The sequence below is a fragment of the Desmodus rotundus genome, chromosome 6 (assembly GCF_022682495.2).
Source record: "Desmodus rotundus isolate HL8 chromosome 6, HLdesRot8A.1, whole genome shotgun sequence".
NCBI classification, from domain to species: domain Eukaryota; kingdom Metazoa; phylum Chordata; class Mammalia; order Chiroptera; family Phyllostomidae; genus Desmodus; species Desmodus rotundus.
Window position 1 is genome coordinate 129286473 of NC_071392.1, and position 25593 is coordinate 129312065.

The window sequence follows — 25593 nt, forward strand, 5'->3', positions numbered from 1 at the left end:
ATACTTAGTAGCTCCTCATGGAATCCCTAAAAGCCTAGAGCACAGTTTTTGAGAAAAACCCAGGGAAGACAGATCCTGAAAAATACATGCTGTGGGTGTCTTAGACAACCACCCTGACTTCAGTTCATTTCAGATGCTCAGGATGCACCTCACCACACAGCAGGCAGGTGGGAGTCAGCAGCACCATGACCTACATCCAAGCACCAACCTTGAGTGGCAGCCAGTCTGCATGGCCTCCACCCCATTCCCCACGGGCTACCACTATGAATGAGCCAAGGACAGCAGCGCCGCACAGTCTCAGATGCTATGAGCATCACATGCTAAGTGAAATCCTTTGCTGACCCCTGCTAAAACAGGAGGGAGGTATTAAGATGAGCCTTTTATTATCTTACCCTGGTTTAGTAAGGGTGTAATAAACCTAAAACATTAGGCAAAGAACCAGCTGTTAGAGGTTGGGATCTCAGAGAGGCAGACAATCTGCGTGAGTTTAGCATGGAGGGTGCTTGCTCATTAAGGTGTGCCCTAGAGATTAACACCTGGAGGAGGAGGAGACAGAAGCAGGACTGCGCAGAGGGAACCATGTGGCTGCCTCGGTGGACCCCACAGGCAACCCTGGAGCTATAGTGACCCTGCAGAGTTGCCCAGGTTGAAACAGGATGACCAGGTCTTTATCCCCTTCTCCTCCCCCCAGAGAAGGGGAAGGCTTGGTTGGGGCCCTGAGGTGCTAACAGTGAAGGCCAAGCCAACAGCCCTCCAGCAGCTGGGCAACAAGCTTCAGCAAAGGAAGATCTGGGCAGTAAGCATGGGGTCCACCACACTACCTCCCCTGAACTGATGCCATAGGGCACACTGATAAGTGGCAGCTATCACCCACCTCCCCAGCAGACAGAGATGGGCAAAAAAGAAGGCAGATACTGTTTTTGTTTCCAGCTGAAGTAAAGAAAGCCTAACAATCAGAATTGTCTCAATGCAAATAAGCTGCCTTGAGACTATGGAGGTTTAGTTGTTGACTAACAAATCCTTACCTAGGTCACTGTATGGGGAGATTTGTGTGTTCATTCCACACAAGTTAAGCCCACAAGTATTTAGTGAGTACCTTGGACATGCCAGATAATACTCTCAACGTACGGAAAAAGTGGCAAAGGATACAGACTGTGTCCTCCTGGAATCTGCATTTCAATGAGGGGGTTAGAAAAAATAAATGCAATTACATTTTAGATACTACTAAATACTATAAAGAAAGAAAAGGGTGCCCAGGGCAGAGGCAGGGGGAGGCAAATAATCAGAAAAGACCTCGCCATCGGGAATGTGTGAGCAAAGACTTGACCAGAACAGGGCTGAGGGCCCAGCAAAGATCTGGGGAGAGCATTTCCCCAGGTAGAAAGAACAGCAGGTGCACAGGCTCTGGGGCAGGAACCAGCCAGGGGCTTGGGAAAGAGCAAAAGGGCCTGTGTGACTGCAGAAGAGAGAGAGGAAGCAAAATGGAAGATGAGGCCAGAAAAGGAGGCTGGGGCCACACTACATCAGGCCTTAAAGGCCTTGGTTCAATGGCTAAGCCTTTGGAACTAAAATGTGATCTGAAGCCATGGACACGGAAAGCTTCTGAGTACAGGGGAGCGGCACAATCACACTTAGGTTTCTAAATGATCCCTCCAGCTGCTGTGTGGACTCCAGAGGGGAGAAAGTGGAGCAAGAGCCCAGTGAGGAAGCCACGCAGGAGGCGCTGGGCCAGGGCTGAGAGTGGAGATGTACCCAAAAGACAATGCAGCCAGATTTGAATTCCCAAGACCTGCTGGAATTCCCAAGTCACCTGAAGAGCCCAATCTATACCTACCAAGTGAGAATCCCAAGACAAGGGACCAGGAATCTGTATATTTAACATAGGAGATGCTGACGACCAACCAGGCTTGAGAGCCACTGCCTTGGTCTGTAATCCCTCCTCACCACAGAGGAGCTGGGACTCTAGAGAGAGTGTGGAAGCTTAAGTGCCTTCAGCTCCCTCTGAGATGGTGCTTCACTAGCTGGTCTCAGCCCATCCTCTACATGAGCCCAACCCACCTGTCCCCAATTCCAGACAAAAGTCCAGAAGAGACCTACACCTTTCAGGTTACCACTGTTGCCCTCCCAACTGGGGCCTCTCATCTGAACTCTAAAACAACCGAAGTCATTGAGAAACACTGTGAAGTGGGGAGAAAGAGCAAGTAGCAAAGCAGTATGAAAACTACAGTCCAGCTTGTGGTAAAATAGAAAGCGGGGAGGCGGGGATAATATACACATTATTCAGTAAGAACCTAAAGAAGGTCATAATTAGTACCATTCCAGAAGCATAGGAGTGAAGTTAATTCACGCAGAACATTAGGCTTCATTCTGTCATGCAGGCCTGGTCCCAGTTGAGAAAAGCTGGTAGAAAGCTGAAGAATTTCAAACATTGCAAAATTCAAGCCCAAAACCATAAATAATTAAATTTTGCTCAAGACTAAAGATGATAATGACACTTTTGGTAATTTTGGATACTCTGCAGGGGCCAAGACGGTGAAGGGCTGGAGATCCGAGATGAGGCTCAGAAATGGAGCACTTGACAAAAAGAGGATGAACTCAGAAGTGAGGAAGGAGCCTTGCCCATGACCTCACCTCACGCAGAGAAACTGAGGACCCAGGAGGTTAGGTGACTCATTCAAAGTTGCTACTACAGTCAGCACTACGACAGGTTAGAGGAATTAAGCAAGAAATCAATACTTCAAAGGCACAGAGAACTGCTGAGGGCAAAGCTAGCCCCCTAACTTGATTTCAGCTGCATCCTCCTCAAGGTAGGGGTTATTTAAGTTTGGGCTCCCATGGTAACGCAATGGGCCAGTCAGCACATTTAAGGAATCCATACAAATACTACTCTCTGAACAGGGTACAAAGTCAGTCACCCAAGCTCCCCATCCCATTCCAAAGTACTCCTTCCAGGACTCACAAAGACTCTAATGCTGGTCCCTCTGCCTCAAATATATTTTTCTCTTCCTTCTCACTTTTCCTTCAAAGCTCTTAAAGATGCATCTTCCTCTAGGAGGCCTTCCCAGATGCCTCCTAGTCATTATCTTCTGTGTGATATTCGATAACACACCACAGCGGTTTCCACATTCTGTTTAACTGGTGGGTGACATGTTTGTCTCCCCCACCAGTCCAGATGCTTCCTGGGGGCAGAGTTCATGCCCTACCTTTTATATATCCACAATGCCTACCAGTCCTTCCACATGGGCAAGCACTTGGATGAATGAACGAATAAGCAATCAAAGAATAAACAGTTGAACTAAAAACATGATACTATTCTTAAACTCAAATACTAAAATAAAGTTAATGCTTCAACATTTATTATATTTTTAATTTTTAAATGCAGGTGTGTTTTTCCTATAAATACTAGTTAACTTGGCAGACATTAACTCCAAAGGCAGAAACGAAGCTGAGCTCTTCCCGCAGACCCACGGTTGTGACTCTGACTCGAGGCCCCAGGCACAGGGAACTTCTGTCCCTTCTGAGACACAGAAAAGGGTGGGCATATGGCAAATCTTCTTCAACACGCTTCTCCAAAACTCACAAACAACATATTCATAAAAGAAAAATGGAAGTTTAAGAGGGGCATAAATATAAATATTAAGAACAATAAGAACATATATAATAATTCCTTTTGTATTCCTGTGTTCAGATATTAAACCAACTATTGAATGCCCCAAGATACTCATTCCAGTTTAGTGCTAGAGCACCATGAAACACAAAGAAATGAGTGTTCTCTGCTCTACCCCACACCACCACTACAACCTTCCTTCCAGATTTATCTGTTTTAGAAAAATGTTCTTAGTGACAGCTTTTGAAAAAATATATATATAGCTGGCCTATAAAAAGAAAATTGATTCCTTTTACTACATTGTCAGCCAAATATACCACATAGGAGAAAAATATGCTTCAAAATACTAAATTGAAGAACTTTTTCCTCCAAAGACTCAAGTCAGGGCAGGATAAGGTGCAATCATCATCTAATGCAGCTTTTTCATCAAGCACAGCACCTGATGCTGCCGAGCAGAATGGTTTCATAATTGCGGGGGAAGCAATGGGCCCCGGGGGCCTGGGTTCTAATTCCAATTCTCAATCACTCTGTGACATGGCACCTTATTTAACTTTGCCAAGCCTTGGTTTCCTCACCTGTAAAATGGCTGAATAAAACCTATCACACACGGCTACTGAAAAGTACTAACTGTGCAGCAATGCTGTGAGCATTAAGCTATCTCAGTGTACATATTTTTTTGAAAGATGTGATAGAAGAAAGCAGGTGACACAAGACCAGGTGTACAACAGACAATCAATGTGTTTATTTCCATCACAAATCCAACTTCCGTCCATTCATTCAGCAAATGCTTATTATGCCTCTACTGTGGAGGTAGTTTTCATTCAACTGTGAACACAACCAGCAAAAAAGCCCTGCCCTCTTGGAGCTTACAATCTGGTGGGGAGATTTATTGTCACAAAACCTTTCCAATGTTTTCCCAAAAAGTGTAGAAATGGAAGAAATCCAGAAAATACATTTTGCAAATTTTCTAGCCAGCTCTCAAAAAAATGAAGAACCACCACAGAGTTGATTTTCATAAGTTTTGCTTACACATGGTTTATCTTCATCAGTACAATCTGGAGGCCACAGTTCATTAAAAAGATACAAATATCAGAAACTCCAAAATTCTTTCACTTATTTTTAAATACCAGTGAATTACATCTGATAATTCTGACTAGATAATGAATGTCCAATTTGAAGATGTCCTGCCCGGTGCCTGGCAGCCCTCCCCCAGCCCTCCCCTAGGGCAAGCTAGCAATGCTCACTGCCGTGTTACTTAAAGAGAGTGGCGGGAGGCAGGAGTGGGCCAATGGGCAAATGCAGATGTGTCCACTTTACAAGGCTCTCTGGGGGACACAGAAATTTATCATCATGCTCTTGCCCTTCAATAACCCAGCATGACGCCACACGGCTGAGAACAAACAAGCCAAAAGAAAGCCCTACAAAAGCCCCTTTGGTGGTGGGATGGGTGGCTCCCCAAACCCAGGCATGGGAGGCAAGGCCAAGGAGAGACCTGATTTCAGCTGACGCGGTAGGTGAAACACAGTCCAAAAAAGAAGCCCAGTCATTGCCTAACTGTGCACACACATTTTGTATCCTGGGAGAGAAGGGCATACGTAGGTCACCAGAAAGTTCCTTCCCAGGATGTTCTCAGAACACCAAACTGAGCCACACTGCCTCCTCAGTGCCTGTTCCCCTCTTCCTTTTCTCTCACTCCTTTCCAGACCCCACTGGTCAGACACAGAGAATGTCATTCCTCCCCCATGCTTTCTGAGCAGTGATGCAACTCGAACAGCAGCAAAGAAACAAAACAGGAGGAGGAAGTCACACTCTCCACTTGGGCAGATTTTTCATTTTACCATGACCCAGGAAACATCATCAAGAGGAAAACATGCCAACCATTATCCAGGGCATCCAGTACCTGGAGCACGTCCAGGAACTCAAACTGCCAACAAGGACTCCCCCAGCCCACGACGTCTCCAACTTGACCACACACAGCATCTCCTGGGGCCTTTAAAATTCCTGATGCTCTACTCCTCACCAGTTAAATCTGACTCTCTGGGGTGAGAAGCCACCAGCTGAAGCATGAGGCCAGGGTCCTAACCTCCTGGTTTCTCTATCTCCCCATATTAAAAAATGAAACAACAGGCCCAATGGAGTCACATGTGCCAAGCCCCAGGTCAGCAAGCCAAGACTTCATATCTAACCTACCTACAGTGTCAACCTCTCCCAGGAATAGTCTTAAACCAGCCAATCTGGAGTTTCCTGCTCAACAACAGTAAGGTAATGTGCCTGACAGAACCCTGCCTGCCATCCTGGCCTCTAAGGAAAGGTGACACCAGTACCTCAAATAACTGCTAGTAGCTTCCTTGTCCCACCTGCTACTGCCTGTAAAAGTCTTCCATTTTTTACAACTTCTTGGAGCTCCTTTCTATTTCTGAAATGGGATCCTACCTGATTCATGAGTTGGTAAATAAAACCCAAGATCTTTACATTTACTCAGTTGAAGTTTGTTTTGTTTTTCAACACCCATTAAATGTCTCAATCAGAGGGGTAGCCTGGGGCTCCCGCATAATAGATGCCACTACGAAAGCCCAAAGGAGAAACAAACGAACCATGATATGGACCTGGGTTAAGTCACTTAAGAGACAGGGAAAAGGACCAAGTAGGCCACCAAAGCCATCAGCAAAGAAGGCGGAGAGGGCGGGCAGGGTGCACAGAACCAGAGCAGTGCCGCCACGCCGCTGAAGAGCCAGTTTGAGGCTCTGCATCTCTGACTGATCGGTGCTTTGATAACCACTGAGCATGCCTACCCATGCACAAAATGGGACTGAGTCCTGCCTCAGAAGGGGTGACAATGCAGAGGATGGATGTGAAGCACACGGTGAAGGACAAAGCTTACACAAACACAATCACCATCCTTGCTTAGCACTGCCAGCGTAATTTGCAGGAGCCCGTTTAGACCTTATCTTTTAGGGGCCCCGTACGTATCTCATGGTGCCTCTTTCCTGATTTTTGTGGCAACAAGGAAAGAACCAGTCTCTGCAAGCATTCTGTGAAATTCAAGGATGCTGGGGACAGAATTATGAAATGAGCAAAGGGCACTCAAAGATGTTACCTCCCCAAAATATTGTAGGAAAGTGGTAAGAGGAAATGGTCTAAAGTAAATAAAGTTTTAAATGAAGCAAACAAAGGAGAAAGATTTTGAAATATTCATTCTAAACCAGAAGTTTTACAATGGTATCCGGGCTACAACTGTTGCATTCCATGTTCTAAAACTCTTTAATTAGTTGTCAGTGTTTTAACAATGAAATCATTCTACATTGAAATCTGGATTTCTGATTCTCTTGAAATATGGAAGGACAGGGCACTCCTGTGTCCCACAGGACAGAAGGTGCGACTTTGTGCCACAGTCCCATCCAGCCCACTGCTACCCACCTGTCTCCTCAGACACTGGGGTTAGGGCCCAGGTAGGAACCTAACTAGCCTCATTCAGAGATGGGATTATGTATTTAACAGCAATAAACTTTTTAAGTGACTAGATGGCAACCAATTTAAAGGATCTGATTGTCGCTTCTCAAACTTCATGTACTTTCTTTTGAATTTTATTATCTTTTCCCACCCATGGTACCTCTAAGAGACAGGAAGTAATGAAAATGCTGGCTAAGGTGATGGAACTAATCAAGCTGAATTTCAAAATAAACTATGATTTAATCCAGCTAGGACAAATAAGGCTTGATTTGTTCGGGTTTTCTAATTTCTTATTTAGAATTTATTTAAGAAATCACCAGTGAGGGGCTTTCTCTCTCATAGCTCTCTGTCTTTTCAGCATGGGCTATACCTCCCTAATTTACAATCCCTCTGACTCCTAGCAAGTCCTCTCCCCTCCTGAGGCCCTCTAGGTATGAGGCTTTGCAGAATAAAGCTGCTATTCCCCAGAGCTGTAATGCAGAGACACTATTAGCAGGTTCTTAACACTTAAGTATTCATCCATCCCAGATTCCTTGAAATTGAATATACTTCCACAATTTACAGGCAGAAATAAAAGAAATAACCTTGTCATCGAGCCAGAAGGGCCTGAGGTAAGAAAGCCCTGTGATATCACCATGCTCTTTGCAATAAAAGAGACAGAACAAAACACTCTGGCCTCATTTCTGCGGCTCAACCAACCAAATAGTCTATGCACAATAACGCAGGCCCCCTCCTAGGACAGCCATATGAGGGAGAAGGAAGTCTCGAGTTGCACCTAGCATAATACTTACACCTCTAATTTGGAACTCATTTCAAAGGAGGAGAGGGGGAGGGGGAGGGGGCCAGCACAAAATGTAATGGCACTCACTGTTTGAGGCCAGAGGGCCTCAGCTTGAGATAACAAGATGACATCAAATGACCAGTTCTATTTGTTTCACTCAAGTCCTAAACTCTCAAATGTTGCCTTTCCATTCTTTTATTAGTCATGCTTTTAATTCAGCCTCCATTATCCTGCAAGCCAAGGCTTCCTCTGAGTGTGTTTCATGGCTTTGCTCTATTTGCATTTCCAATGCTTGACAAACCCAGTCCTTACCTGAAATGGGAAGCTCTCCAACAGCAGTGCAAAGAGAGGAGACCCTTAACTTCCTACAGGAAAGGGATTTGAGGACAGCTAGGAATGCCTCTGAAAACAAACAAGTGGATAAAACCACAGCACACTGAAGTCACGGAGAAAGTAAACTGCTGTTATTCCAGCAAAGGCAATATTAACAGGCAGCCATGATGAACTCCTTCTAATGCCCCAGTCTGAGTTACACCCCAGCCCACCACAGGCTTCTGTGGCACCACACCACCTGGTCCAAGAGGCAAGGGCTGTGCCTGACTTGGGCATCACTGTATCCCCAACATGTCTCCCCAGTGGCTTTTAAAGGTTTGAGGGGGATAGTGGGTATCTGCAAGATCAAAACTATTTTCATATTGATACCAGCTGTTATCTGCCTTGTTCACTCTCATTCTCTCCTGAGTGCACAGCGGAGTTTCCCAGAGGCTGCAAGAGTGTGATGACGAATCATTTCGATGGCTAAGGGAATGCATGCTTACATATTCCTATGTTTTAAATTTTTCTGTTTTAATTCTACTGTGGTAAAAATATATATAGATATAATCCACAAAAGCAAAGGCTTTTTGGGGTCCTCAATATTTTATAAAGTAGGGATCCCCAAAACCAAATACTTTGAAAACTGCTGGCCTAGTACAAAGCCTGGCATACACCTGTCAACGTTTGAACACTATGTGAATACTCAATCAATGGTGGGTAGATGGAATTCTTTCTATCAATAGACTAATGTGTAGTTCATGGTCTGTTACAGATAAAAGATGGAAAGAAGAGGTTCCCAGGGACCAATTCACTCTCTCTTGGCTCAAGAGGAAAAAAGACAGATTTGGGGAAATCATCGAGTGAGAAAGAGCCAGGACCATCGCAACATGTCCATGAATCCACACCAGTTGCTCCCACGGTCTATCCAGCATGTTCTAGTGTAGTGAATACTACCTACCTTTCACCAAAAATTGGTGAAAGACAGTTTTACTCGGTCCATTCCCAGCCACCCAGAGTTGTTACCCATTCCTTCCCCGACCTGTATTTTGTCAGTCACTATTAACTCTTATATCTCTTGAATCCTTCTGGATTTAGCTTGGCTGTCCCTGCTCCAGGCAGATTTCCTGGGCCCATATCCCTAGCCAAGTCTACTACAGATTTTTAATAGAAGCTGTTCCTTTTATTCCAGAGCACTTCCTTATGCCTCTAACTAAACACCCATTTGTGGAATTGTCATACCTGCCTCTCCAACTAGATTGTAAGCTCCAGAAGCACTGGAATGTGCTGGCCTTGCTCACTAGAGTATCCCAAGCAATTGCCCCAAGAGTCTGGGACACAGCAGGAGTTTAATGATGAATGGTATGGTGGGTAGGTGAGTGATGAGATTTCCGTGATCAGACACGTAGCTGGTTGACTGAGTAGGTTGGTAGTTGGGTAAATGAGTGGATGGGCGAGTCGGTGGAAAGGGGTAAGTGGGCAAATGAAGATGGGTAATGGGTGGATAGATAACTGACTTGCTGGCTGGATGGTGCCTGAGTAGCTGAGTGGGAGAGTGGATCCGCTCCAACTGCCATGCACTAGTTCAGGTCCCTGTTTGACCAGTTGTATGTGATGACCTCCACAATAGGTTGGCAGCTGTCTCACTCCCTGGCTTTCTAATACGCAAATCTCATCATGTTACATGTTACACCCATTTATAAAATGGCTTCCATTACCTACAGTATCGGCTTAAAGTTAAATCATTTTTAGAACAATGGACAGGAAGAAACAACAATAAAGTTCAAACTTCACAACTGGTCAAACCAGACAACCCTGTAATCTGAACCTCTCATTCCCCTGCCCCCACTCTCCCCAGCCATCTGGAGTTTCAGCAATGCCGTAATACCTGCAGCTCCCTAATCACACGGTACAGTCTACGGCCTCTGTACCCTTTCTGCTTAAAATGCAATTGCTCACCTTGTGTGTTTGACTGACTTATTCTGCAGAGTCCTACCCTCAGCCGTGACATCCTTTAGGATGTCCCTCTCAGGCCTCAGAAGGAGCTCCTCTCAGCACCTTCCTAGCCCCACACTGTCATTCACCATTATTACCTAGAGAACCTGTGAGGCTCTCTTTGTTCCTGTTGCTCCCACTAGATCATGAGCTGCTGGAGAATAGGGATCATGCTCTCAATTCATCTCTAACCAAAGAGGGCAAAAAAAAAGCTGGATGGCTGGGCGGATGTCAAAGTCACCAGGAAAACATCTGCTCTTTACCAAGCTAAGCCTACTCGGACTTCAAAGCTTAAGTTCTGCCATCACACCTTGACTGTAGACCGGAGTTCACATTGATCTTCCTTTCTTCAAACACCTACTGTACTTTATTACCTACAGAGCAGGACCTAATACTTGGTGACTAGTGAGCTGTGTCCATTCATTACTGAGTTATCAACCCAAATATTAATGTAAAATCCTAAGAGGTACAAGACAAAATCACAATAGTTACCCTTGATTGTACCTACCCTGTGCACGTACTTTACAGCAATTAATTCCTTAAAATATCAAAATAACCTTATGAATAAGGTTATCATTATCCCCATTGTACAGATAAGGAAAGAAGAGATCAGAAGACTAAAGTATCCTTTAGAAAACCATTCAGGTAATTAGCAGCAAAACCAGGATGCAATCCTAAGACCATCTGATTTACCTACCCTTTCTTATATGTGCCTCTCTCACATCTTCACTCTACTGAGCACTGTGAGAAAGTTTGGGATTATGAGACAGCAAAATCTCTGCCTCCCTAATCTAAACAAATTATAGTCCACAGGCATCTTTCTAAGGGAAAGCTCTCATTTAAAAAAAATGGCAATTTCTCATATGCAGAAAGCACATAATGTCTGCTGGATGGATGGATGGATGGATGAATAAGAAATGAAAGATCAATAACCACAAGCATGCCTCAATGCTAAGGAAGACAGTACAGAAAATAAATCAGATTTATCCAGAACTGATTAGCAATAGCTACCTCTCAAAAGTCAGAGAAGAATAAAAGGGAGAGGGGAAAGATGGCAAAAGCAGAAACAACCACAAAATCCTCTTACTCTTCAAAATTCAAAGAGAGGAATTCTAGCCAAGATCAAATTAAAGACAATCGGATCAATTCCATAAGGATTTATGCTTCAGGAAAGGAGGAATGAATTCCTTCCACTGATTCTTAAAATCATTTATTAGTCATTAGAATAAGCAGAAAATCTGCAAAGTATTTGGTAGTATGGGTTAGCCAAAAAGTCCATTTAGTTTTTTCTGTGAAATAAAAGATATATTTTTCATTTTCACCAATTAATTTTACTGATTTGGATATTTTGAGTATGTCGGCTATCTCCTGTGTGGTCTAATGTTGATTGTCCTCAATTAATGTCTCAATTTGATCACTGTCAACTTCAACTTGTCTGCCTGACCATGGAGCATCATCCAGCAAGAAATCTCCGGCACGAAACTTTGCAAACCGCTTGTGACATGCTTGATCAGTCACAGCACCTTGTCCATATACTGGACAATTTTTTTGTATGTCTTTCAGTTTAATTTCTACCTTTCTTGAAATAATAAAGCCTAATACACCAAATATGTTCCATATTTTCTCCCATCTTCGATATTAAAATGCCTACACAAAATTCACCAATCTTGATAAGTTTTTTACATGCACACTGATATGACAACTGTCACAATATAATCTAACAAAATTGTTTTGAAAGAAGTTAAGACAACTAAGTGCTCCTAGAGCCATCTTACAGGAAAAAACGAACGAACTTTTTGGCCAGCCCAATAGAAAGTGAAGGCTAAAAATCAGGGTCCTTAAAGGAAAGCCTGCCTTTGAAGAGTTCTGATCTTCCCTTCTCACCATCCTCCTCCTTCCAACACTGGTCCACTGACCAGACACAATGAATATTAGCCCCTATCTCTCAACTTACCTTCAGTAACTGTCCACTGTCAACAGAATAAAAGCTGTAGATGTCAGAGCTACTAAGGTCTTTCAGGTCACTCAAATGCAAGCCCTTTAAGCCTGACACTCTAGCCTGGTGATCAGTCCAACAACACAAAACAAATGAACAAGAACAACAACAAAAAAAAACCCCCAGCACAGCCAGGGGGCATCACACCTGCCACTTCAACAGAATGGCTTCTCCCACTGCTCTTTTCTACTCGACCTTTCAATTATAAACCACTTAGTCACTCACTTGCTAGCCTGAGCTTCCTAAGGACAGAGACCATGCCCATTATCCCCAAATGCCTCACACAATGGTTGGCACTTGGTAGTTGGCCCATCAATGCTTGTAGGATGAATGACCATAGGAATGAATGATCACAATCATATATACTCATGCCTCTTGCCAAATCATCCATTTCAATTCTTGCCCCATTAGAGTCCATTCTCCACCAACAGCCCAAGTGACCTTCTGATGTTAAGTCAGATCAAGTCACTCTCCTTCTCTTACCCTTCCAACGGCCCTAACCACATTTAGAATAAAGCCTACTGGACCCTACATGATCCACCACACTTCCATTCTCTCACTGCACTCAGGCCTCACCGGCCTCCTGTGTCCAGTGCACATTCCAGGCTTACTCTTGCCCCAGAGCCTTTGTACTTACTCTTCTTCTGCCTAGAACATTCTCCCCAAATATTCCCACAGTTCATTACCTTCCTTCATCAGCACAACAAGCCCTTCCCTGACTACTATTTTCTACAGATATCTATTCCTTTACTCTGCTTTATTTTCTTTATTGAACTTTCAACCGCCTGTCATTATATATGATCTACTGTTTCCTCACCAGACCTATGCTGTCCCATATGGCAGCTACTAGCCACATGCAGCTAGTGAGCACTTGAGCTGTAACTAGTCCAAATTGTATTGTTCTGAAAGGGTAAAATACATGCCAGACTTCAAAGACTATCTATGAAATAATCTACTGATTGCATGTTGAAATGATAACATTTTAAATACATTGGGTTAAATTAAATAAATGATTAAAGTTAATTTCATCTATTTCCTTTTACTTTTTCAACATTTTTTATTTATTAATTTTTGAGAGAAAGAGGAAGGGGGAGAGGGGAAGGAGAGAGGGAGGGGGAGAGAGAGAGAGGGAAAAAAACCATCGATTTGTTGTTCCAATTATTTATGTAACCACTAGTTGATTCTTGTATGTGCCCTGACCAAGGATCAAACCCACAAGCTTGGCATATCAGGATGATGCTTTAACCAACTGAGTTACTGGCCAGGGTAGCTTTTTAATTTGGCTACCAGAAAAATTCTAATTTATATACGGGGCTACATTGTATTTCTGTTATACAGCAGTACTACTAAAATATAAGCTCACTGAGGACAGCCACTTTATCTGTCCTATTCACCAATGAATCTCAAAACTTTAAACAGAACGTTGTACATAGAGGTGCTCAACAAATATTTAATGCTTGAAAGAACTTTCCCCTGCTATGAATCTTTCCCATCTTACAAGATGTGTATCACAGCTCCCCTCTTCCTGAAAGCTTTCTGAGATCACCCCACTTGACACTTGTTCCCCCAGCACCTAGCATAGGGTCCAGACCTAAGTCTAATAAATAATTTAGCAACCATTAACTGAGTAAGTATCTATGTACCATCTACCTCATTCAATCATCATAGTAATACAGGAGGAGGAGGAAGATGAGGGGGGACTATTAGACTCATGTTTTAGAAAAAGGATATGAGGCCCAAAGAAATGAAATGACACATCCCAGCTTGCACAATGAGCAACTGGCAGACCAAGAAAGCAAACACATGTTTTCCAGCTCCAGTCCTGGGTACTTGACCTCCACCCAAGGCCCAGGCTGGCAGCCAGCACCACACCTACAGACATGGTCTGCTTGACCTGCATGCTCTCTGTTTGCTTGTATGTTTTAGCTTTAATCCTTGCCAACACTCGAAATTTTAGGAATTTTAACAGTCCAGGTTCTCATTCTTATTTAACACTTGAACATGCTACATGCAAAGCACAAGGAACATACCCAAGAACAAAATAGAAATGGCGCCTGTCCTCATGAAGAGAGTCAGACAATAAACCAATAAATAAGGCAAATATATAGTAGAGGAAGTTGTGATAAGGGCTGTAAAGAGAAAAAGAATGGGGACAGGAAACATTAGGGCTGAGGGATGCTATTTCCAATAAAATAATTGAGGGGCTGACATTTGAGCAAAAAACTAAAGAAGGAAGGACATGTGGACATCTGGGTTTCTACACCTCCAGCAGATGGAATGGTGAGTGCAAAGGTCCTGAGTGGATCACTGGTTGGAATGAAGAACCATCATCTCTCTAGACATAGGGTGCAGTAGAAATAATTTCCCCTTTAGGTGTGACAATTTCACTGGAAAGTGGTTTCCCAGGCAGTAAGTACAGTTCTTAGACTTCCTTGCATCCAGCTGTGGCCAGGTAAGCAGCAGCAATCTGTCCCTCCCACACCAAGGCAGCCAAGAAGCAATGCAGCGTCCCACACCTCTAGCTACCTCCCACTGGCTGAGAGACAACACTGAGGCCCTAGGAGTGGAGGGCTCCAGGAAACAGGAGACAAACCACCTGCTGACTGGAAATCTGCTTACATAAGCAACGATAAATTTCTTTGGTAACTTTAGTGCTAAACCATTAAAATGTGGGGGTAAATTTGTTATAGAAGCTAGGAAGTGCCCCTCCACACAGGATTCCCTCCCTGACCCTGAAGCTGATAATCTGAGGCTACTCATCCTCTCCTCGTGCTCAGTTTCTAATGTGGATTACTGCAGGCCTTCCTGGCCCATGCAGGCATTGAGTCTGAGGCCCCTGCACTATAGGTTTAACTAATTCCGCCTAAAACTAATCCTTGACACACCCGAGACCTGCTTTCTCCCAACTCACTCTAAACTCCAACCCTTTCTCCCCGTCAAGGATTAAAGGTCCCCACCTGTCCTTTCCATTTGACCTGTGGAACTGAACAATTAACCCAATCAAGGTGTTAACAGCTCTAAGTGCCTATTTATATTCCAACATTCCAACAAGGGACACCAGAGCCATAATTCCTAAACCTTTTGACTGAATAGAGCTGTTATGGAGGAAATGCTATCTATTCTTACCCCTAATATCTTATCAGTATAGGCAAAGTTCCCTAAGAACAAGAAAAGCTTAATTAAGAAGGAAATATTTTATAAGACAACTAAATGCATTGTGTGATCTTGGACTGGATCTTGGACTGGATCTTGGACCAGAAGAAAGGACATTATTAGGGCAATTTGAGGAATCTGAATAGATCAGATCAGTGAATAGTACCATATCAATGTTACTTTCCTAGTTTTTAATTATATTATAGTTATATCAGATTATGACATCTGGAGAAGTTGGCTGAACACACACACACACACACACCCCTCTCCTCTGCTAAACCCAGGTCTGTGATGCCCAGTGGGAGCTGTGGTTCAAAAAAGGACAGGGTCCCTGTGCCTCACAAAAGCAATGAAGGAGAAAGGAGCTTGGGAAGATTTTATATAGCAGCCAACTTTGCACAGGCGACTAGGGGTCAGCTCTCTTCTTCCTTTAACTCCCTCAATTACTGGAAGGGCAGTCAACAGGTCCCACCAACATGCCCCCAGCCTCCTGCACCCATGAGACAGGAGACAACAGGGGCTCCACCTTCGCAGCCTGCTTATGCTGGAGAGCCTCTCTCCTTCACTCTTGTTGATAGTGACCTTCAATCTCCTGCTTTTCTCCCTCCTCTCACTGCTTGGCCCTCCACTCCTGCCTCCTAAGTGTGGCTGTCAGCACTCCTTCATCTAATCCCCTCCACAACTTGTGCAGTATTATTTCACAGCAGCATCTTCAAACCTTGTAGATTCAGGACCCTTTTATACTATGAAAAATTACTAAAGAGCCCAAACAGCTCTTACCAATGTAGACATATCCATTTATAGTTACCATATTAGAAATTAAAACTGAAAAAAATTAAACACAATGCACAGCACACGGAGGCACATCATCATCACACATCGTGTAGCTTCTGGAAAACTCCACTGTACCTCATGAGAGATGAGGTTAAAAGGCAAAAACAGCCCTGGCTGGTGTGGCTCAGTGGATGGAGTGCTGGCCTGCAAACCGGAAGGTTGCTGGTTCGATTCCCAGTTCAGGGCACAGGGTTCTGGGCCAGGTCCTAAGTTGGGGGCATGTGACAGGCAACCAATTGATGTATCTCTCCAACACTGATGTTTCTCCCCCTCCTCTAAAAGTAAATAAATAAAATCTGTAAAAATTTATAAAAGGCAAAATATCCTAGCAGTATTACTGTGAAAACAGTTCTGACTGAAACCCCCACTATAAGAGTCTCAGTGATTCCCAGGCATCCCTGGACCGCACTTTGAGAATCACTGTTCTACCAGCAAAGAAATTGAGCCTTAAAGAATGAAATCAACTTGCCAGTCTCCTGAGGAGCTGTCTTAACCTGGGTTACCCAGTTCTGCTGTCCCCTCTATTCCCTTTGTTCCCCCTCACCCTTCCCTCTTTCTTTACTATGGTCTTCCTCAAAAACAACAATCACTCCCACCACAGCCACTATCACCTCAAGTGGCCCACCCCCAAATGTGCATTCACAGAGCCCACAACATACCTGAGCTCATCCCACCTGGATGCCCCAAGCACCTGAGCCAACTCAAGTGAGTACCACAACCCTCCACTCCATCCAGCTCATCCCTGGCATTTAACTTTTTCAGAAAAGTCATTCTTCCACTTAATATGGCCCCAAACCCCTCAGTCAGCTTCAATTCTTCACCTCTCTATGTCCTGCTAATTGGTCTTCATAATGTCTTTTGCAAATGCAAAAAAAAGGATATTAAAAAGTGTATACATTATGTCCCTACTCAAACTGGGGGAAAAAGACTAAATTCAAATGCACCAAAACTTTACAAGGAGTTATCTCTGGATCACGGAAGTATCAGCAATTTTTTATCTGATTTCTTCAATACACTTTTCTGCGTAGCACATACTTTGTTAAGCATACGTATTTTCACAATCAGAAAATACTATATGGGGGGGAACCCATGAAAAGGAATTTATTGATTTAAAAAATTGTGTATTTATTCTTACATGCTTAAACTTCAGTCCCCTTCAAAGCACTCTCCATTTATGAAATACACCTGTCAAGACTTTTTTTCCACTTCCGCTGCTCAAAAGTTTTTGATCTCATGTATTTTGATGCCTTTTAGTGCATCTGCCATTTTTTGTTCCACCTCTTCCATAGGCAAAACCTTTCCCTATGAGAATTTTTTTCACCTGGGGAAATAAAAGGGGTGAGATCGGGTAAATAGGGAGGATGAGGCACAAGTGTCATGCCGTTTTGGGTCAAAAACTGCTGAACACTCAGTGCGGTGGGGGCAGTGCGATGGACAACTAGGTTGTTTCCGTATTTTGCTGATGTCAATAATTCTGCAATAATCATAGGGATGCATATAGTTTTTTGAATTACTGTTTTCTTTTGGAGGGTGGGGGAGTGAACACTCAGAAGTGCAACTGTTGGATTGTATGGTAATTCTACTTTAAGTTGTTTGAGGAACCTCCACAATGTTTTCCATAGTGGCTGCACCAATTCACACTCCCACCAACAGTGCACAAGAACTCTCTCTTCTCCACAACCTTACCAACTTATTTATTGTCTATTTTATAATAACCATTCTAACAGGTCTGAGGTGAGGTCTTCTGGTTTTTGCATTTCCCTGATGATTTGCAGTTTCTCACATGCATTTCCCTAATAATTAGTGATGCTGAACATCTTCTCACATGCCTGCTGGCCAACTGTATATGTTCTTTAGCAAAATGTCTATTCAGATCCTCTGCCCATTTTTAATAGGAATCCTTGTTTTTTTGCTATTGAGTCACATGAGTTTTTTATATAGTGTGACTATTAACCCCCTATCAGATATATGATTTGCATACAGTGAAAGCTTCCATGGGCTTATTTGTAAGTTTTATCCCTGGACCATGTCCTTTCCTATTACAATGCAGACCTAGTCCAGAATCATACTGTCACAGTTCACATTTCAGTTCTCTTTATGGTTTTCTTGCCCTGGCCCCTGAGGCCCTGGGGTTTTGCATCACAGAATATGGCAGGAAAGTCAATGGGATACTAGTGCTTTGCAGGCACTTAGCACAGCACTTGGCAATTAGCAAATAAATGTTCATTACTGCTGTTAGACAAAACTGCTATTCAATGAAACTTCTGAAAACACTAACTGGCAAATGACAACCCTATTTTAAAACCGTCAGTAGCTCCCAGTGCCTAATAATAATAATAGCCAATATTTATAAAACCCTTACTTTTGGGCCTAGCACTATTAGCAATTATTGCCTCAGTCAATCACCATCTCAGCCCCATGAGGTGGGATCTGGGAGACCTTTTACAGATGAAAAACTGAAGCACAAAGAATGAGCTAGGATGTGGTAGAGCTGAGACTCAAACCCAGTTCAGTCTCACTGTCCAGCAGAACTTTTCATGAAGACAGACATTTCCTACATCTGCAGGATTAAATATGCGGCTACTGAGCATTAGAAATGTGGCTCTTGCAACCAGGTAACTAAATTTTTCTTTATTTCATGTTAATTTAAATAGGCACATGCAGCCAACAGCTACCACACTAGACAGCACAGGACTGGAATATAAAAGCACAAACTCCCAAGCTTAACAAATGAAAGTCCTCATGACACCTTGCCTACTTACCTCTCAACTAATTCTTGCAAAAAGCTGCAGTACGTCTAAAATCCCCAGTAACTGCACTCATTCCTACCTCCAGCCATCCCCTGCCCTCCTCTCATCCAAGTCCTCTGTGAATGGAGGGGCTTTAGAAGTTACAGTAAGAGAGACGAGGGTTCAAACCCAGGCTCCACAAAGACCTGGCTGTGGGACTCTGGGCAGGCTGCTTTAGCCTGTGAGCTCCTGTTCCTCATCTGTGGAATGGGGTGAGAGTGCCATCGTCCAAAGAGCATCTGCTGAAGAACATCTGCCTCTAAATGTTTGCTAGTAATACACCCTCAGGGTGCAACTCAAACTCCACCCTCTTCTCTAAGGGGCCGGCTGAAGCCCTGGAGACCTCTGCCCCCCTCACCAAGGATCCATGTCTACTGCACACAGATTCAATGGTTATTTTTGTGTGTCTGCACCTCCTCTGCCCCTATACCAGCAATCCCTTGAGCCCAAAGGCTTCTGTCATCAGTGAGCCTGGGGGCAACAAGTCACCATACAAAGGGCTCTAGAGGGAACTGGGTCAGCTCCGCCAGTGCTATCATTGTACTATCTTAGGAATCTCCAATTCTCTCTGTAAACTGAGAATAAAAATCCCTTAGTCAGTCAGTTAGTGGGAGGAGGAAACGAAGGTGCCAATGGAAAACAAAAAATGAGCATGGTGCCAGGTGTGGGCAGCACCCCAACAGATGTCCCTCGCCTTTAGTGTAGTGTAAGCAACATCTGCCATCACCATTACAGACCTAAGAGACAAACCGTGAACTGTATTTGCTGATACTACCTGCTCTCAACAAGGGAAAACTTCAGTATACCCCAAGGATATCAATCCCAGTCAAAACACCACTGGCATTTTTTTTTCTTCTCTTTTTAACTTGATGGACAAGACACTGAATTCCACCCCAGAGGTTAATCAGCAAGAGAAGCTAAAAACAGTCAGAAGATGGAAGGAATGGGGTGGACTTGACTTATCTAATAAAAAAGCACATTATAAAGCTATCACCTGGCCCCTTGCCAGCACTTGGCAAATTATTTTTTTTGGTAAAACATTTTTAAATACTTGTTACTAAATACAGTTACAGTGATTGAATTGTAAAAAGAGAAAAGCAGTAATAACCAATCATTAGCGAGCTCTGGCTAGATGTCAGGATAAATGTCCCCACACACATCCCATCATCCGAACCTCACAACAGTGTTTTCACACTGCCGGCTGCAACTCCTCAGCGGGTCCTGAAGTCAATTTAGCAGTTCTAGAAATAGCATTTTTTAAAAAATGAGACAGAATGAGAGAATGAGAAATATAAGCGTAAACAGCATGAAAAACCCCATGAATCTTTTACATTATCTACAGTTTCAATTTAAAACATTTCTTATTGTTAGTCATAGTAGAAAAAAGTATATATACTTGAAAAAAGACCTCTTCTCACAACTTCTGAGGTATACAAAAATTACTATCACCATTTTCAGATGCAAAAACTGAGGCTTACAACAATTAAGTTGGTGCTCAAATTTACCCGGCTCATAAATGAGAGCCAAACCTGGGACCTAGGCAGGCTGCCCTCAGACCCTGGCCCTGGGGATACTGTCAGAGCAGTGGGGCCGGGCATGGCCCTGAGGAATCATCTAGTATTTCCACGAAAAAATAAGCACGTGACACCAACAGGAAACAGGCAAATTAGTTACCAAATTATTTTGCTTGTCTCTTCAGAGTGAAAAGAAATTGTATCTTGTAAAATTGTAAAAAATGAAACCAGTAAAAGGCATCAGACTAGGCATCAGAACAATGGAAGAAATATCACACACACAAAAAAAATAAAAGGTATACAGACAATATATAAATAAATGTTAAACGTCTGCCCATAAAAGTTTTGAGTGATTACATTTCTGCTACAGTTTTACTCATTTTAAAAATCAGAGCTGTGACTGCCCTAAGAAATTGACTTTGGGCAATTAACTGTGTTTCCCAAACTGTAAAAGGGTATGGCAATAATAGCCTCTACCTGCTAAGCCTGGTGCAAATATTAGATTTTGTACCTCTGGCACAGAGCAAATTCTCAATAAAGGTAGGTGCTATTATTACGTGATACAACATAATGACTCTTTAAATTTGAAACTAATATTTGCCACAAAACCAAAAGTTACAAGATAACAGAAACAAATTAAACACATCTTGGCCTGAATCAAGCATCGGATGTTCCTAGCAAGGACTGGTTACTGCCAAGGCTCCTAGCTCACAATCTCAGTGTCTTAAGACCTTGCCCCGGTTCCTTAAGAGCCTCGCTGCAACAGCTGCCCACGCTTTCCAGGCACTCCAGGCCTTTCCTTTCTGTTGGTTGCTTCCTCTTTGCCTGAAGCTCCTCTACTCTAAAAATTAACATTAAAAAAATTTATATATGCACCCCTATGTTAATAGCAGCATTATTTATAGTAGCCAAGACATGGAAAACAACCTAAGTGTCCAAAACAACCTAAGATGAATGGCTACAGAAACTGTGGTTGATACATACACACATACATATACACACAAGCCATGGAATGATTATCATTCCACTATAAAAAGAGAAATTCCTGTCATCTGTGACAATATGGATGGACCTTGAGTACATATACTAAGTGAAATGAAGTCAGACAGAAAAAGACAAATACCATATGATCTCACTTTTATGTGAACTCTAAAAACAAAAATAAACAATCAAAGAAGCAAGCAAACAAACGAAACTCATAGAAAGGCAGATCAGACTGTGGTTACCAGAGGCAGAGGGTGGAGGAATTGGATAAAGGTGGTCTCAAGGGACAAACATGCAGTTATAAAACAATTAAGAACAGGGGATGTCAAGTTCAACATGATGACTACAGTTAACACTGCTGTGTGGTACAGCTGACGTTGTTAAAGAGTAAGTCCTAAGAGCTCTCACCTCACATACACACACACAAAAACTTCTTTCATATTATATGAGATGATGGACGCTAACTAAACTTATTATAGTCATCATTTCACAACATATGTAAGTCAAGTTATTATGCTGTATACCTTAAACCCAATAACCGGAAGAAAAAAATTTAACAGCTTCCTTCAGTCTTCCCAAACAACCAGCTAAAAATTCATTCTCCAGTGCCAATGAATTTTTAGGTAAATTTTAAAAATACATTAATAATTTTTAATTATTAAATATAAAACTATGCCTGAGCAAAGTAAAAATTCAAGCAGTAAAAAGAGAAAAAAGAAAAGCTTTCAGTTGTCACCTAACAAATTCTTCATCGGTCCTCTTTGGAGTTACCACTGCTAGGCTTCTTATGCATCACTCCATGCAGATGTAGTCCTGTGTGTGTACGTGCGCATGGGTGTGCATGTTTGTACATGTTTTTAACACAAATCCACGCGACTCTACCGCAGTATGTGTGGATCTCTTGCTGGATCCCCTGACTTGGACTGTTTCATCAACACATTCTTTGGTAAGTACTGCATCGCACTCCAGCAAACGAACAGGCCATAACTTAAATCTCCCAACTTTGCACATTTAGGTCACTAATGATTTTTTGTTGTTACAAATAATGATATAAACAAACATCCATACACACATCTTGGTAGGTAGGAATAGAACCCATAAAATAAACTCTTAGAAATAAAATTTCCTGATCAAAGGGTTTATATAATTCTAATCTTGACAATTACTATCAAATTTTTCAATACAAAAGTTTAGAGCTTTTGACCCTTATCCTTCTGTTACCCTCCTTCACCTGCACGTGATGTTCTGTTTACAGTCACCAATCTCACCGGTAAAAATGGTTTCTTATTGCCATTATAATTTGTATGTCTTTCCTTATGAGTTAGGTCTAGTATTTTTGGTTGGCCATTTGTGTATCTCTTTCCATTTCATTGCCAATTTCTAGATCATTATCTCTCCCTGAAACTGCTCTTTGAAAGGCTGTCAACACCCTTCTCTCCTAGACCACGGACCTCATCTCACTCAAACCATCAGAGCACCATCCTGGCAAAATCTGACACCGGCCACCACCTCCCTCTGAAGATGCTTCTTTCCCTGCTGTGACAATTTGTTGTGCTAGTTCTCCATGAGGTGCAAGCCAATCTTCTCCCTGGAATCCTAAAGAGGAACAAGCTTATCTCCATGTCCAATCTCTGGTTCCCTTTTCTTCTTACTATAACATTCTTAAAATGTCATCTATGTACAAAGACTTCCCAAAGTCAGTCCTCAAATAATCTGAGACCTAAACCTACGGGTCTGTCTACTGAAGACCTCAGAGAGATGGATGTCCGTACACACTCCAGATAACAAGCAGGGTCAATGTGCGAGCAGCACTCACTCTGTGCTGGACACTGTGCTTGTACTTGACACTCACTGTATCTCATATAACCCTGCGTATCCGAGAGAACATAGTTACCTTACTGTCTACCTTGCCAAACTTCTTCCACTTCCTTCACCATCAAACCTCAGTCAGTGACCACATTCTTCACCCCTCATTCTCACCCAAGAAGCTGCCAAATCCTGTCAATTCTGCCAGTACATGTCTTGGTGTATCTACCCAGCCTTCCCATCCCCACCTCTGGCCCAAACTGCTGCTTCCTCACCTTTTGCCCCAATCTTGATGCCACCAGAGTTCTCTGCTGACAGCACAAATATCATCACTTCAATCTACCTCCTTGAGCACATGAATTTTGGACGTGTTTCCTGCCATCTCACCATAAACCCGGGCTCCAGGCCTACAACAAGGCAATGCACTAAATGTTTTACAGGAGTTCTGCCAGCAGTGTTGTCCCTCCCTCACCTTACAGTAGGCTCCTAGCAGACATTCATCCTGCCTCATTCACCTTGGCCCCCAGAGGGCACCCAGGACACTGCTGTGCATTTGGTAGGTGCTTAATAAGTGTTTTCTAAAGTTACTGGATACAATCTTCCAGCAGGTTATTCCAAAGAAGGAAAGGAACATCTATATAGTACATGTAAATCCAAAACAAGAAAAAATCTTTTTAAATCATCTAAATGACTTTGGGGTCTGTTTGTCTTGTGTGACTGAATATATAGAGAAATATACATATTCTCTTAGAATTCACAGAAAGGTCAAACTCCTTCCCTAAAAGCCTTAGAAATAACATGAAAATCACTGGTTCCCAATAGTTATAAACCATAATAAAAAATCCCTATTCGCCAATAGAAAAAGAGATTCAGATGAGTCAAAGAAGGTTCTGGCAATCTCCTGATTTTATGATCTTGTGATGCTCCAATCACCTGTCAGAACTACCAAGCAGTGATGGCCTCAAATCAATATGATGAAAGGGGAAAGACCATTCGGTTAGTCAAATAACTAACAACTTCACTGAGAGCCAATACAAACAAATGGCCTTGTGTGAACTGTGCTTATGAACCCGGAGGACACTTAATTCTTAAAAGTTAAACCAATTTTAAAAGTAACTCTTCTAACACATCTTTCTAAACTGATTGAAAGAAGTCAGAGAAAAGGAAATTCAGATTATTTTTCAGTAAATGAAGAGTCAAAGCATTCTGATGAGCATTACTTTGTAGCAATACAGAAGATAAATTCTACATGTGTTTGTAACTCTCCCCCTCTGTTACTGTCAGCATATTTCAAACACGTGGACTTAAGTGTCCTCCTCCTGCCCCAGGAGTCAAAACTTTGTTAAAAGTTTTCCTATACACTCGTTAATCTGAAGAACTGTAAATTACTGATTAGAAGTTAGGGTTCACGTTCAGGGAATCAAAATCATCTCTTATTAAGATTTTTTTTTAAGTATCATTGTTAATACTGAAAAGAACTTCGGACTTGGCTTAACTGAGCAGAGTTCGTCTGACAGCTCGTGGAGTCCCGTGACTCTCCACCCCCTGAGGATTTTACACCTTCATGAAAGTGATCCCTTGATTTTTTTTCTTTTTTAAAGGAGAACAAGCAAACCTCAAGTGAATGGAATGGGGAAGAGTTTATAGGAATCTCCTCCGTGCCCTTTGAACTCTTTACCCCCAGGATCTCCGGGGCAGGGTGAAAGGGACAGCAAAGCCTAAAGTGTTCTCTGGACCCCCATAGGCCACAAGCAGGGCCCAGTGGGCCAGACACCATCCGGTGACACTTAAGTCCAGGCTGGCCTTGGAAGGGAGTCGGAGACTAACTTCCTCCGAGAGGAGGTACTTAGGGGAGCCGCCTGCACTGCCCCCAACTCACCTCCGATTCATGGGCCGGACCCTTACGGCCACCTTGACTGATGCCATTGATCATCCCGGACCAGCCCGAGCTTGGGATCAAACCTGCTCAGCTCTCCAACGCAGCAGGATACTCGGGACTCCGGCCGCCTCTCCCGCCCACTTCCCTCTAACCCGCCCCCGCCCCTCTGGCCGGACTCGGCGCCCAGCAGCGGCTCCACCTGCCCGGCCACTGAGCATGCTCAGAGAGACTCCGACCCGCGTGATCCGCGCGCTGGGCTTGGCTGCGACTGGGAGGCGTGGTAGGGCGGGGCCGGTAGGCTAGAGCTCCGCTGCCTGAGGTCACATTCTTGGGAAAATCTCATTAAAGACAGTGGCTTGGAAGTCACCGACTGTGACCAAGACAGTGTGATTTCAGGAAAACTGGAACCCCAACCTTATCCCATTAAAAACTGGGGAGGAAGAAGAGGGAGTCGCAGTAATTCAGGGCCAGAGCAAGGACCAGTCCTGGAGGA

The 25593-nt window shown here is 43.2% G+C and overlaps 1 protein-coding gene across 5 annotated transcripts in view; it reads right to left on the reverse strand.

Moving 5' to 3' along the window:
- KIF16B (kinesin family member 16B) overlaps positions 1-25318 on the reverse strand; it is a 301049-nt gene extending 275731 nt beyond the window's left edge. For 2 of the 5 annotated variants that reach the window (XM_045194720.2, XM_045194719.3), the window contains exon 1: positions 25101-25261. In XM_045194720.2, the coding sequence (XP_045050655.2) occupies positions 25101-25147 (47 nt within the window). In that variant the 5' untranslated portion in view covers positions 25148-25261. Of the gene's footprint in view, positions 1-25100 lie in introns of all 5 variants that reach the window. The other 3 variants (XM_024559335.3, XM_053926360.2, XM_053926359.1) reach the window with 3 other exon arrangements.
- Between the last annotated feature and the right edge of the window lie 275 nt (positions 25319-25593).